This window comes from Phalacrocorax aristotelis, chromosome 4 (genome assembly GCF_949628215.1).
Source record: "Phalacrocorax aristotelis chromosome 4, bGulAri2.1, whole genome shotgun sequence".
In the NCBI taxonomy this organism is placed as follows: domain Eukaryota; kingdom Metazoa; phylum Chordata; class Aves; order Suliformes; family Phalacrocoracidae; genus Phalacrocorax; species Phalacrocorax aristotelis.
Window position 1 is genome coordinate 6,759,257 of NC_134279.1, and position 15,755 is coordinate 6,775,011.

At 41.1% G+C, this 15,755-nt stretch overlaps 1 protein-coding gene across 1 annotated transcript in view; it reads right to left on the reverse strand.

Annotated features, from left to right (window-relative positions):
* TNIP3 (TNFAIP3 interacting protein 3) overlaps positions 1-15,755 on the reverse strand; it is a 49,348-nt gene that overhangs the window by 11,065 nt on the left and 22,528 nt on the right. The window contains exons 6-10 of the mRNA XM_075090171.1: positions 15,209-15,340; positions 11,200-11,328; positions 6,931-7,047; positions 3,808-3,933; positions 1,633-1,791 (exon numbers count right to left, since the gene is read on the reverse strand). Of these exons, the coding sequence (XP_074946272.1) occupies positions 1,633-1,791; positions 3,808-3,933; positions 6,931-7,047; positions 11,200-11,328; positions 15,209-15,340 (663 nt within the window). The remainder of the gene's footprint in view (positions 1-1,632; positions 1,792-3,807; positions 3,934-6,930; positions 7,048-11,199; positions 11,329-15,208; positions 15,341-15,755) is intronic.

Sequence of the window (15,755 nt, forward strand, 5' to 3'; positions counted from 1 at the left end):
GCAATACTTCCAACTCTGATAAATAGGCAGATAAGCACACTCCTGAAGCACAGAAATGACTTGTTTGACCACAGCTTTTCGTTGGATTTCTACAGTCTGAAAGCCTCGTATGCGTTTTGCAAAAATTCGGCTATAATTCCTCAAATAATGAGCATCTTTCCATATGTGACAGTTTTATAGCCAGAAACAGATATTATGTATTTAAAATGACATTCACCATGTTTAAATGCATTCTCACTACATTTGAACAAGCACAGACCGCTTAGATAACCCAAAGCACTTGAAAATACTGATTCAAAGAATGGTGTTTTTGCTTGAAATAGACAACTCCCCCGCACAGAACCTGCCCTAGCGCAAAGCTATTCTTCATGCTGAGGAAGACAGGACCCTGTTGTATGCCAGCAGATTTCCCATTGTGTTAGCCACACTCAGATAGAACTTCCACTTCTGCTGCTTTTTAAAATGTTTTGATGCAATACACAGGCTTGCTTGGGAAAATTGCATTCCCACAACATTCACAGCCAGACTATCTCACCCTCAGTAGAACTTTATTCCTCGCATAATCCTGTTTCACAGCAACGTACCAGAGGGAAGATACTACTGGGTACAAGTCACAGCATCCGGGATTTTGCCCTTAGAGTTTAATAGCAATGTTGTGAATCCTGACGATAGTTTGCCGGCCTGCCCCAGAAGGCATACAGGGAACCTGGGATTGTACCGTCTGGCTACAGCGGAACTGCCTGACAGCAGGACAGTTATATGACCTATGAATACGGAAGCCATAAGTGAAGAAGGAGGAAAGTCCTTTTCCAAAGGCAGGGCTAGAGAAAGAAATTCGCAGTGTAAGACACAGAAATAAGACATATTAGTCAACAAGCTTTCCTAGACTAAATAGAGGGAAGAGCCCAGAATAATGATGACCACAGCTTTTTTGTTACTATCATTTGTGTTGAAGGACCAGAACTGGGCTCCAGAGAGCAGATTCATATTTCGGAATTTGAGTAATTATATAGCTAGAAAGGGCTCTGAATTTGTGTCTTAGAAGTAAATTAATCTAAGAAATCGGCAAGAGTCCAATCAAACAACCTTATTTTTCTAATTAAGGAATGACCACCAGTATAATTGAAAACAAATATATAAAAACAACCCTTTTTCTTCTTAGTGGTATTGTAGATAAATAGTATTTGCCAAAGTAAATTTAAAATATATAAGAATATATACTTAAAGTATAATTCATCAACCAAATATTTAAACGGCTGCAATTTTTCCTCTCTGTGCACAGATTTCTGTTGCTTATGCTTTGATTTCCACATGGCAGCACTCTGCAATTCAGTACCAAAGACACTGGAACAGCAAGGAAGAAAAGAACACAACTATCAAGAGAAAATCAGCATTTCGGGGCAGATAGTAAGGGAAGAGAGGCTGTACTGAGATCAGGAAGACTGTTGCAGACCTAGGGCTAATTCTAAAACCAGCATAAAATCTTGACCTGGAACTGACAACAAACTGGGAAACAACAGATTTAGTTACTGGTGAGGATGGCACTGTGACAGCACCACCTTATTCTCCTGAGGTCACCATGCTGTGAGAAAACCAGTGCCCTTGTGAAATGGGAGATGGTGGGAACCTTACTGAGTGCTGTTGCTGCTCATGTACCCTGCGAGACGCTGGATGTGCTCGAGGATCTTGATAGTGAAGGACCAACCCACAAGTCCCATAATTAACACACGGTGAGAGGAAGAGGGGAGGTGGGTAGACGGCCTTCTCAGACTGTACCTGGAGGTCTTTTGTCTGTCAAAAAAAACAAAAAAGAAAAGCAAGAAGAAATGCATTAGTACCAGGATACCATGACCAACAGAATATTCACATACAAATTCATCAGTAAAAAGCGATGGGGAAGAAACCGCCCCCCCTGCCCTCTCAGCGTGGGTCACAATGCTGCTTGTTTAGACCCTTCAGACTGTTCATGATTTGAAAAACTCATTTAAGAAAGCTGACTCGCGCCACACCAGAGTCTTGACACTTTTTAGATGAGAAAAGATTGGTTTCAAGATATGGCAAGCACATTTCTGGCTGTTTTCTATATTCAAGAAACATTTTCATTACCCACAGTAGCTTTCAATAGTTTGAAGCAGGACTACATGGGCAGGCACTTGCAAAACAAGAAAAATTAATAATATTGGTAAAGGACCAAAGTCAATGGCCTTGAGATTTGGGTCTGCCTTTTCTTAGGCCTGCTGTGTCCAGCAGAGACAACAGGAATTTGCCTAAGGACAGAGCAAGGAGGAGTAAAAGATGAGTCACAACTAAATAATTTGACTTAAGAAAACAAACTAAGAAATTCTCTATATGGTTCCTCTCATGTTTAAAATCCTTCACAAGCTCTGTTTAATCAAATCCCAAGGCAAGAACAGCCAGACAAGATCTCTAGTGTAAACTCTCAATGCAAAGCAGGGGCAGTCGAGTTGTGCATACACGACACAGCACTTGTACTGCCCTTTGGGTGTGTTGTACGTGTGCGGTGCCGTTGGCATTTCTCCTGGTCCAGAGGTGCTGGGGAGGAGTGGGAAAGGCCTTTTAACCCCATTTGTAAACCCCCTCTTCACTGTCACCGCTGTGAGAGGTCCTCACAGCGTCCTTTGACTGGTTGGGGTTGCGCAAGAAATTTAGTCTTTTATAGTCTCTACATAATACAAAAATACATAGAAAGAAGGTGTCTTTGAGTACTCTGGCTCCTACCAAAAAAACTTCTTTACTTTATTGAACCACCCAGGAGTGGGCTGGTGGGTGACAGAAACATACCTGAAAGTTATCGCATGCAATGCTAACAGATTTATCCAAGGTATATGCGTGGGATGTCCCGAGTGGCAAATCACGGCATTCCCTCTGGCATCGCTATTTTTACACTTGCATGAAAAATGCCCAAGCATCCATAAAAGCACTGACAAGTCTGAGGCCTTCCTGCAGCAGTGCCCACCATTGGGCAGGATGCCCAACCTGCTTCTCCACTCGTGCTGAAGCCGACGGGAGTGAGGGAGACTCGACAGCACCTTGCCTTTGATATGGCTGTAAGACCCTACAGGTACCGATGCATGGCTTGGTTGAGAATAAGCCCATAGTGAAGTTTCTGTTTCACAACAATGGTGGGGACGACAATAAATCACAGAGCGTTTTGGTAATTGGCCATTCTTTTAAAACATTGCACAATTTTGTTAAGACAGGAAACCTCAACATTTCATAATTTTTGAAGGGGATTGAGAAAGCTCAGAGTTTTGCATGCCATGATTTTACTATGGCTTCCTGAATGTCTGTGAACAGAATAGTAACACTACTGTGAAGAGATAAAAAGGGTGTTGCAACAAAAAATTATTGCAGCGGCTGCTCAGCTAATTTGGATGGAGACAATTTTTTTTCCTCAGTGACCTTAACATTACTCTAATTCCACTGCAGAGGTCAGGATTCATTACAGAAGCTTTTGTTTCAAAAGTGGGTTTGATGTTACAACTCTTACATCAAGTGCCAGTGAAGCAGTGGATTTGGTTTTGGTTTCCCTCCCTCCATTTTAAGATATGTTTGAAGAGTTTTTGCAATAAATACTCCCTTCATCTACTTAATTTGGAAGTCATCTCTAATGATTTCTCATCTTCTTATTACATTACTTTGGAATGATTTCATCCCAGGTGGTGACCTCATATAAAATCCAATGTCAATTAATGGAAGCCAGAAAGCCTTGGGTTGTGTGGAAAGTGAGAAAATAAAAATAAAATACACATGTGCTGGCAATGGTAACTTTCTTTTGACTCATACCTGAGAGTTTAGTTTATTCAGTTGAGACTGTAATCTCTCATTAATTTTCTGCAATGCTTCTTTCTCCTCATTAAGTCTCTCTCTGTCAGATCTCTCGTTTCTGAAGTCTTCTTCATATATTTGTACCTGCAATCATTATCAGTATGTGAAATTCAGCAGAGCCACAACAGAAATTTTCATCCACTTTGTTTTCTGGTTGCTTTTTAAACACTGGCCAAGCAGCAGGGTGCATTCCAAAAGAATCCTCCTTCTTTATAATTCTGGAACACAAATTTTCCCTTGTCTTTCTTATGACTAAAGTGACAAGCAATGTTATTCTCCGGTGGCATCCGTCAGTTGAAACAGGCCATAGCTTCAGCATTCAGAGACCCTTGTAATTTAAAAGGCTGACTGGCAGATAGCAGTTTTAGATATTATACATAAGATAAGCACTAAAGACATTAAACTTTTTAAGGGATAAACAGTAGGACAAACATTTTACCAAAATTTTTTCCAGTTTACTCTGCAATTGTGAGCACTTTTAATTCCTCCTTGTATCTCACATGCAAGCAGGTGGCATCCTGGTGGAGATGGGAGGTGTTGGCGCAGCACAAAAACCTAACTTTTAGCACGCAGTCTGACACGATGTTATCACCTGGCCCAACCTAACGATGAGCCAGTATCATCAAACAGCATCCTGCTTTTTTACAGCCCACTGAATACCGTTGGCCTTAAGCCTACTTTGCTTTACACCTTTTCGTAGTTGTCTGAAGCTTTACCTTTCCCACTGTGCTAGCTGTCTACCCAAGGTGTGGCCCAAAGGACTAATCTGTGCAGAATAAGTGATAGTATTTAGAGCCATGGTCACATATTAATGACCAGAAGACTTGGACTAGGCAGGACTGTCAAGGAATTTAGAACTTGGCTGGACCACTGTGGGGAAAAAGAAAAACCAAAACCTGTAGGAAGGTATCGTGTCCCAGACGGTAGAAAACATAGGTGGAAAAAATAATTGGCCCATGTACCTTTTGTGTGCCATAGAGGACTTCTAATTCATCCTCTCGAACCACAGCCCGAAGAACCTACCTGCCCCGGTGTAGGAGCACAGGGGAATGTTATGTACACAATTCAAAATGGTAATACAGAGGTCTGACCCTGTCCCTGCCTTTCAAATACTGAAGGATGAAATGGCTTAGCTCTTCTTATGTCATCAGGAATCATAGCATTTCATCCCATTAAAAAAATGTCCGACCACCTCAGGCACAGGCAGCGAGCACATGCATTCAGAAGCAACGGACAAATCATCCATAAATGAATTGGTGTTAAGCTGACTGGCTTAATTCTTCAGCTAATGGGCAGGCATCCCCCTGGTAAAAAGCTGGAGGTTGGTGGCACTTCTAATGAAAAATACAGAAAAAGCATGTTGGGGTGGGAACCACCACCAGAACTTTCAGAAATCCTTTCACATCCTCTTGGTTGGTCACTAAAGCCCACTGACAGTCTATTTCCAAAGAACTTGCTTGCTGTGGCTCATGCCCTGCCCGTCGTACGGATCCAGTTTTCTTTTTGCTGGCAGCAGCACTATGACTTCACAGGAGGACTAAAGAAATGTTAATACCTCAGAGGAAGAAAAAAGTCAACACAGGGCTCTGTAAATTATTTTCACAACTTGCCTGTTGCAGCTAATTTTTGCAAGGTTTTTTCAGACCCGATGGACCCCCACTAGATGTAACCCCCTTCCTGAATAACACTGGGTAAAAGGAACAAAGGCTTCTGTGTGGTTGTGTGGGGACTCAGCTCCACAGCCTGTGCCTGGAGGAGGCATGCGTGCCCCTTACCCGCCAAAGCAGAGGCAAATCTGTTGCCTGCAGAAATCTAGGTGTCTCGTATCCCTGTCCATCTACACATTTCTCTCCTCCGTATTTCCTCATTTCTTCTCCCCCAATTCCCTCTCTGCTGTCCCACCTCCCTCCTGCTCCCCAGCTGTACGATCTGCTGAAGCTGCAAAGGAACTACTTTGTCACAGTTTTGCCATATATTCTGTTGCCCTGAGAAAGAGAGGGGACACCTCCCAGGGAACTAACGCTTTCATCTCTTCTGTCGTGGCCAGGGATGGGCTGATGACAACCAAGCTCTGGTGAGACTCTGTCACGTTGCTCTTTGTCCCAAGAGTCCCTCCTCCATACAGTTAGAGCCTTCTGCTCCATTTCGTGCAGAAGGAAGTCTGGACTCACTGTACTGATTTATACAACTAGAAAAAGACATTCATAAAATGGATACCCCATGAGAATTCTGAAAAAAAATTGGTTTACTCTATTTTATTGTGTAGAATGAAATAACTCATTACTGTACAATCAAGTGCAGGATTTTATTCTCCAGCATGTGGCAAGCATTACATTAGAGAGCAAAATCTGGCTCTGCTGTCAAACGTGACAGAAACAAGTATTTTATTCCCATTGAATAAAATTCCCGTTCTGATCACATCCATTTGTGAGTCAATACCGTTAACCCTAACACTGTCCAGGATGACAGACCTAAAATGTAAAATGATCTGAAAAGCATCATCTTTTTAAACAGATTCTTTCATATGGAAAGAAAAAGAGTGCACAAAGCACTTGAATTCCTCCGAGCAAAGATTAAAAAAGAAAAATACACACACTTGTCTATAGTGATTGGTATGCAGGTTCAGATGAAAATGTTTTGCCTCACACTTTGAAAAATTGCAGTGCCACCACTGTAATTCTCCTAGACTAGGATTCATAGGTAATTCACTAAACTTTCAACTTCTAAGAAAAATGGATCAGAAGAGACAATCAGTAACTCATGAAGTTTAGCATTGACTCTGGATGAAATTCAGCCCCTAGCAGAGAGCTGGCAGGACGTCTCCAAGGCTCAGGGGAGCCATTCTGCTGCTTTGAGTCCTACACAAGTCCTTGCTCCAGTACTTTGGAAGGACTCAGTTTCACTTGGTGGACACTGCTGTGATGACAGCATCTTAGGAAACACCATTTGAATGGGCTATGGCTAAACTGGTTCTTCCTGTCAAAAGCTCTATGCAGCAAGTCTGCCAAGGACAATTCCAGGGAGAGAAGGCAAAATCATGCTGTATGAAATCCATCCAGGCTTACTTCCAGCTGTTCTCACCTGCTGTCTCAGAACTTCAAGCTGGGTTCTCATGTCCTCAAGGCTGTTCCTGTCACCTTTCTCTGACAGAGTCCCAAGAACAGGTGAGCACTGCTTTTTCAACACATCCAGAAGGGCCTACAATGCCAAACAGGAAAATTACTAAACAAAGATTCACTACATAAAGAAAAAAAAAAAACCAACCACCAAACCCAAAACAAAAACAAAAACCCCCAACCTTTCAAATAATTAGAATGTTTGCCCTCTAAATAAACACATTAGTGTAAGTCACAGACTTGTGGGTGTTTTCCCTTCACTTGCAGTTGCTTCAGTTACATACACTGGATATAAACCCCATGAATAACATAGATGCACGACTAGGTCCAAATCAAAGCATCCACACTACATCGATGCATTTGAGGCAGTGCCATTTTACTGTCCTTTTACCTATAACTATAACCAACATTTTATGGAAATCACAGCTGCAAATCTCATTCATAAACACCACTTCCCTGTGCAAGTCAGAAATTGGGAAAACAAAGACAGGTATCTAAACTCAGCGGAGGCCAAAACCAAGCAAACAAAAGATCCAAGAACATAAAAGCAATATTCAATAAACATGTGACTACAGTAAAGTCTGACTGAAATGGTTTTTTTGCACTAAGAGTACAAATTTCTTCAACTTGAACCAAAGTAAACCCTTCGGTTAAGAGGAAGTTATGTACTCTCTATAGCTTGTCACTAGAGGGAGTTATGAATACACACACTACACTGATAACGCTCTTACTCTATTTTCCAGTCAAATTCTTCCATAGTTCTTTGCAGTTTTTATTTCTTTTTTAGCAGTATTACACAGCTCTCACTCGGACTGGGAAAAATTTTAAATCACTCTTACCCCTCTCTATGAATTACCACACATTACACTTATATATTTCTTATTTACACTAGAACAAATATTCATCATTCAGTACTTCTTAATGTCTTTCACGTAAGACATGAACACAACTAACTTCATCCATTTTAGAAAGTTTAATTCCTGCTAATGATCCCCAGCTCCCCCTTGCTGGCCACACTCTATTCATGCTGTAAGGAAAAGAGGGAAGGTAATTTGGAAGGGGAAGAGGCAAAGGGGGAAGTGGCCAAGCAGAACCCGTATCTAAAGTAACCCAAGGATTAATATTAATTTTCAAAAGGTCAACAAAAAATTTTTTTAAAAATTAGTGCTTTCCATGGAGAGCACAGAAGAGAAAATGAAGGTTTTTTATCTATAGGCTGCTGTCCCTAAGAATTGTGCAGAAGAGAAATCGGTATAATAGTGGCAGTTTGTATGCCATGTCAATCCATAAAAAGGGTTGAACATAAACATGGGAGGATGAAGATTACTGATTAACCCTCCGTAAGCTATCTGTAATTAATTAGTTAATTATACATAGCTTACTGATTAATCCTCCTTTTGCCCCTTTGAGCCACTGCTAATCCCTTTTAGGCTATGACATTGCAGTGCTCTGTGCTAATAGTAAAACAAATAATAAAAACAAGTTTCACATTGGCATTTAGGCTGGACACAGATCGCTGTCAGCAGCACGAGTCAGTGGCATTTGACAATATCATGGTACGTACGATACGTTCCCTGGCTGACTGCAACCCAGATCCTTTCCCAGGTGTGTGCTTTGTTAAGCATACTGCTGAGGACAAAGATGAGTGAAACGTGGTTTTCTTCTTCCTCCTGCCTACACGGGATATGTCTCTTATTTTGCTGACAGTCACAGAATCAGGAGACTCATTTGGGTGGCAGGGAATCTCTGGAGGTCCAAGCCCCTGCTCAGAGCCGGGCCAGGGAGGTCAGGTTGCTCAGGGCCTGTCAACTAAGTACTGAGCATCTCCAAGTGGGGTGATTTCACAGCCCCTCCAGGCAACCTTTTCTAATATTTGACCACCCTCAAAAGAAAGTGCTTCAAATGCACTAATTAGTTACCCTAATTCTTGAAAAAATGTCACTATATTGACTATTTTTCTTGCAGCTCACTTCCTAGAATCATAAAATGATATAGACGTATTAGGTATTTGGGCAGTTCTTCAGGTTATCCAGAAAATTCCATCTTAAAAGGTTAAGAGTAGAGAAAAATAAGGCGAGGATTTTTTTTTAAACCTCATTTGGATGCAATGCTGAGAGACCATGTTTTACCGCTTCAGATAAAATAAGAGACTGTAGCATGAATAAAGCTGAATCGGTTTTGGGGTCATACTAAACGCAGATCAAAATCTTTGAGGAAAGATTGTAAGAGACATGCTGAGAAGCACTATGTATGGGGGAAAAAATTAAAGTTTTGTAATGTTGCTATTAGGTCAACTACAAATTATTGAGAATTACATTATTTTATTATAGGAAGTTTGCGTTCCCGAGTATAAAATGGAGACTAAACACTACTGAAGCCAATACTCAGAGATGTAACTGGAATGTTTTTCTTTCAAAATTCCCACCACTCTGAACTGTTTTAGTCATTTATGGAAGAAATGATGATACTATTTTCCATTGGTTTTAAAAAACAACTGTAAATAAAATTATCACGAGACACTTCAAATAAAAAGTAAAAAGGCTATTTTAAATATGTAACTAACTTTCTGTAATTGGTCCTGTATGAAATTTTTGCACATGATCAAAATCTTTTGACAAGATCAAAATGAGATGAAGCCAAAAGTAAAAAGATCAACGTACTTAAAGTAAAAAGGCTAATGTACTTAAGAAACAAGTAGCAATATCTTCCATAAACTGAGAACTAAGTAGCTTAAAGTGACTGAGATGAAAGAACATGTGTATTAGTAGGCACAGTTGTACTTTAAAAGACCAAAAGAGCTGGGTCAGCTTTGCTAAACTGTCCTCTGGTGAAAATACAATTGTCCTCTGTAGCTATAGGGAAGGAGCAAGTGCCCCTGAGAGCAGTCCTGCTTTCACTAGAGGACAGTACTGCTTCATGGAGAGGACAGATGTGCTTTGTGCAAGCAGTGAAGCAGATCTGTTCAACACTGCTACCAGAAGAAACTAATATCGTCTGGCCAGAATAAATTCAGCCCAGTTGAAACAGATTAATGCATCTAATGAAAAAGGGTTACAGTTCCAAAAGAGCCTTCCAACAGGATCACAGTAGAAGGAGCTTAAGTGATTAAGGAAAATGTTGTCTGATTTCAGAGAATTTCTAAGAACTTCAAGTCACTGAACCTGCTATAGCAGGGGACTAGATTTACAAGGGCACGGAGGTTCCCTTCTAGTCTTATTTGCATTCACAACATGAGGTTTGAAGAATGCAAACACACAAAATCAGCGAAATATTGCTTGTGGAAAAGTGTGTTACATGAAATTGATATTTCATTTGAAAGTCTATTTACCTAAGTTCCAACCACATCATAAGACAGCAAAATAAAACATTGAAATAAGTTTTACAAATAAGTCCTTGATTGAAAGTTACAGTAAGTCTTGTCAATGCATTTCAAAAAGAGTGAGAGATCATGTGTTCTGTCAGATTTTTGGATATGGCAACATAATTTTTTGCCCTGCCTTTTGCACATCATGGCCCTTTAGCTGTGTGTCACTTGCACAGCAATGGTTACAGCAGTGCATTTCCTCAGGAAGTGTTTGTGGTTCACCATGAAATACAGAATTGTTAGAAAACACCCACTGTTTTATGTGATCTTTTGATTAAACAAAGCTACTTTTATTACTTTCCCTCAGTTAAAAAAATAAATCCCAGTTAGCTATTTTATGGCAATTTCCTCAATGAGGCATATATACGCATACATACTTGTACGTATGAATATATATAGATGCAGCATATAAAAAGTGAGACAGAAGCATTTCTTGTGAAGAGAAGCCATTTTTCCTCAAACACAGAATACACGTAGAACAACAGTTTTTAACCTGTATTTTTTTGCCCAGTGTTTCAATGGGTGCATATGAAAGCACCTTTGTGCTGCTTACCCTTTTGTTCTAAGGATGGAGAATGTAGAGAGAGGTTAGATATGACACATAGAGAGACTTCACAGCTGAAGCCAAAGAGTCTCTTAACTTTCCTGTTTACAATGCAACCCTATTACCTACCAAGAACAGCATACACAGGTATTAAAGTAAGCTCTTGCTTATTTCTCCAGCTCCCTAAAGGGGTTCATGAGTCCTACCATGAACAAGGTGTTCACCCAGGATGGAAAAGATGGGCATCTGGTAGTGTCACTGCTTGCCACCAGAGACCCTAGAATTACAGGAAGAGGTCATGGTCAGTGGCTCACTTTTGTTCATACCTTATTAAGACGACTTATTTCACTCTCATAATGTTCTTTCTTTCTGATCATTGAGGCATTCTTCTGCTTCAGGAGCTTGTTCTCTTCCTTCATTTCATGGAGAGCCTCACTAAGGGCCTTCGTTTCTTTCTGGTATGCAAAAAGACAGAGAGATGCTGCTGAAATGCAGATGGAACCATTTTTCAAGAACATTTTTTCAGAATATCTGCTGTCTGGCAGATGTGCTGCATTTTTGTTGTCCCAAACACAGCTGGGAAGGGAGGGAACAGGAAGGCAGATGGTTAGTAGAACCCAGATATGATAAAGTCTGTTGAAATTGTTTTGACCGCTCACCATATGAGATGAGAGAGAGGCAACATACCAGACCAAATCCCTGCTCTCTACAGTCTGCAATTGCACAAAGCCGTGAGAAATCTGGCAGGCCAAGCAGATCAGTACTGTACAGAAGATCAACTGAAACCTGCATTACTCTTACGTATTCATAGTGTAAGGCCAGGGCTAAACACTGGTGGAGTCCCAGCTGTTCCCAGCGTCATACGACATTAAAGACGAAACCAGATCTCAGTATCACATAGTCTGAGGGCTTTTTCCACTACACAAGAGGATGAAGCAGGTCTCAGCCTGCTCAAGAAATACCAAGTTAGCAACCGAGGCTCAAAAACCCACTTTCTTTGACCCCACCGGAGTTGTTGACTTCAGCTTGACCCTTCCTAGTGCATGTGCCTACACTGTTGCCACCCCAACAAACTACCAAGACGACGTCCCTACTTGCAACAGGATTCATACACTAGCCTTTCAAGTTGGCATTATAGGAATTAAAGTTTGGCAAACCTGTCCTGATAAGTTTGATGCTCTTCTCCTACTGCTTTCAGCACAGCTATTATCAATTTACAATGAAATTGTTGAAACTGAAATCTTACAAAGCTAAGATCCAAATCAGACCCTGAAGCAAGGGGCATTGTGTAAGCTTCTTTCCCAGGGTAACGCATTCCTCTCTAGCCCGCTTTTGCCAGACTGTCTTAGACCAAAGCTGTTTAGACATATGAAAGAGAATGGCCTGTTCTACCAAAAAAAAAAAAAGAAAAAAAAGATTTAAAATATTCTTATGCAGCTGCTTTATGTGATTAAAAAAATGAGATCCAACAATCACGCACAGGATGCCATATGGACGCTTTTTCTTCTGTACAACAGACATCTCTGTGCAGCCACCAACTAGGCATTTAGTGTTCAGGCTCATGAGAAGTACATCACTGTGTACTAACTGACCAACTGAAAAACACCCTTGAGTAACTGTCACCTACACATGAGGTAGCTTCATTTTCCTGCATTCTAAGCTAGCTGGAACATTTCATTTTCTCCAAAAAACAGACAAGATTAGCAGGGTACCTCTGCATTAACTATAGGAACTTACCCAGGAGCTAGCTCAAGCTGGTATGTGCATATATGCTTTAAGATATTAAAGAAAACCAAAACACTAAGATCCATATAGGCTTTTAGCTATGCTCTTCTCTTCACCTTTGCCATCCTCTTTTCCTAACTCGGAGAACAAATTCTCCCTTTTGGAGGTTGACACCCGCATGAACATGGCCATTTATAACTAAAGATTTCCAGTTTTTCACATTTTTGAACATTCTGAACTCTTACAGCTTATTACTTCTTATTCAACACTGAATCTTAGGTGTTACGGCACCTGGACTTTCCAGTGACTAGGTGGGTCTTTGATTCCTGTCTATAGGAATCAAAGGGTATATAGTCATGCCCAGAGAGAACAACAACAAAAAAACAGATCTCCAAAACAGGCAGTTTGGAGGACATGGGGACAGATAAAGCTCACATTATCGTTCTGAGCACGCCATACCTCCAGGTGCATTAAAAAAAAAAAAAAAGCTCTGTAAGACATCAGCAGCATGTAATCTGTCTCACAGTTGTTTGGTGCTGCTGATGTTCCTAAATGGCTCAGCAGAGCACTCAGAGAACTGCCACTCTGAGTAAACAGATTTTAAAAGTACTGTCAGGTTGCTGGACTAGGTAAGTAGAGAACAAGCTTATTACTTTGCTCTGGAAATTGCCCTGTACAGCCCATCCCAGCTCTGTGGCTACAGGTGGATAAGTAAAACATCTAAAAAAGAAAGGGTTGTTACCTTTAAAGAAAAGAGAAAAAAATAAAAATATACATATACACTTACACATATATAAAACCAAATGCAGGTATGAAGAATGTTAGATGCCATGGGGTAGGGGAAATCAAACCAAACACAAAGGCCAAAAAATCTAATCTTGGTAGATCTGTCAGCTTGGGCCCCTTCCGCATCTGCTGAACTTTAAAGTAACAAGCCTGCTCACATGCTTTCAAGCTGAACATATCTCTCAGCATTTTTCTGAATCATCCCCTGGCACTGCTTTTTCTTCATCCTGCCCTGAGGGCAGTGTAGGATAACTTGAGTTGGCACAGCTGCTGACATGGGTGTTACAATCCTTACTGCTCAATCAAAAAACTCTACTTTTAGCAGCTATTTCTGCAAAGGTGTTCATCTCCTGCATCCCTGCATGATATCCAGAAAGTAAAGAAACTCAGGATAATTAGAAGGGTTTACTGGCTGAGTATATAATTTGTAAAGAAATTGCTGATCTAAGGCTGAAGTTCCATGCAGGTTAACCTGTCCCTGTAACAGATTTTTGTATTATATTGTCATTTAGTTCATTACTCATGTACATAGTAAAAAAATTGGGAGAGTGTACCTCTCATCCTTACCTCTTCAAAAAGATCGATAGGGCTGTTTTTCACACCTATCTTATACTAAAGGGCAGGCAATAAAAAACTTGGTAATATGAACAGGGAGATGGATTGTCTTGCATTGAATCCACACTTGGAGCAAATACAGGCAGTGATTCAACAAGTACTTAATGACATAGTTTGCTTTAAAATGTGTAAACAGTCTTATTGGTTGGAAATCAAGCACGTGCTTAGCTAAGATCATGCCGTAACTGATAAGCAAGTAAGACGAACGTTCTGCTTATGAAGATAAAAGCTAAGGGCTTTGCATTTCTTTTCCTGCAGCAGCTAACTTACATCTTATCTGAACCTGAAAATGATGCAATTGCCACCTGTTTTCGGGTTTGTTTCTTGTTATCAAGCAAGTAGAGAAGCCTGACTTCAGCCATCAGGGCACCATCCAGAAACTCTTACAAGAAGTTAGGAAATGTGCAATACCATGGAGCAGAATGAGAACAGGAAACACCACTCTGCGATGCTTGTAAAACAGGGCATTAAGTTTTGTGTATACGTTGGGTATATACATGCCGATCACCCAGGCTGGTGGTTTTACCATGGTGGGAATTCAGCTTGGGGATCTAGCTTTAGATGCGATGCCTACACAAAAGCCAGTGCTAAGGAGTCCTGAGAGGTGCCCAGCCACTCTCGGGGTGAGGTAAATGTCACTTTAGAGCAGCTGATCAGCCCAGGCAGTTTCAGCCCTAAGAACCACACTGACTACGTAGCTCATATTTGTGGGGAGCTGAGATAGCTAGCACACATATATATAGCTAGTACTCCTATATTGTCAATACTAAAATATAAAAATGGGCATCTGGAGCTGAATTCATTCCTTCAAGTATTTATTGCCAAGGACTTCATGTAACATCTGCAGTAACATCCCTACTCCATTTGAAATCACTGTAGAATTTTCATTCACAAAAGAGATTCACCCGAACTGAACAGTGAGAAATCTCTGCAGTATTCATATCAATCTGCTCTTTACTCCCCCAGGCACACTAATGCCGTGCTTTCTGCCGATTGCTATTGAAATTACTCTCTCTATATAAATAGTTCTCTGATCAGACAGAAGATCAGCCACTGCCTTGGGTACAATATTGAAGAGCACTCAACACCACAATCTCATCTCACGGCTGTGCAACAACCCACACCCTGCCACTCACAAAAAGACAAAGAGGAAAGGCAGACAGTGTTCCACACTGAGCACAAACTGGGTAACAGAGTGCACCCTCCTACCGTTTCCTGCAATGGCCTCTCTCTCCCCAGGGCTCGCAACTTTTCATCTTCTGGATGCTGTCGATGTCTCTCTTCCTCCAGCTCACTGACTCTCCTCTCTGACACGTCCAGTTTTGCTTTCATTTCTGCCAGCTGAAAAGCAAGTGACAGACCGTGGTGGGCTGCCTAAGGATCCTGAAAGGCACAGCACCTTGAAGGTGCCTTCAAATCCTTTCAGCTCTCAGCAGAGAGGCATAGAAGAGTGGTTCTGGTTTTATGTAAAGTCCCCCAGCCACTGACTTTCCCCTCTCCACCTCCAAGCTCCACTGTTCTGTCTGCAGCAGAGACTCTTAATAATCCTGGGCAAATTCTCTGTTGGTGTTAATCCAGTTGGGTCTCGCACTGTTTTGCTGCCAAAGGACAGCTACCACAGGTCTGTCCCTCCAAATGAATTTTCCATTTTGATGTTCTTTTTTTTTTTTCTTTCCCTTTTGCAGTTTGGACTCCCTCTGCAGTGGTGCACATCCAAATGATCTAGCCAGATGCATATATTGGACCCGTATTAAGT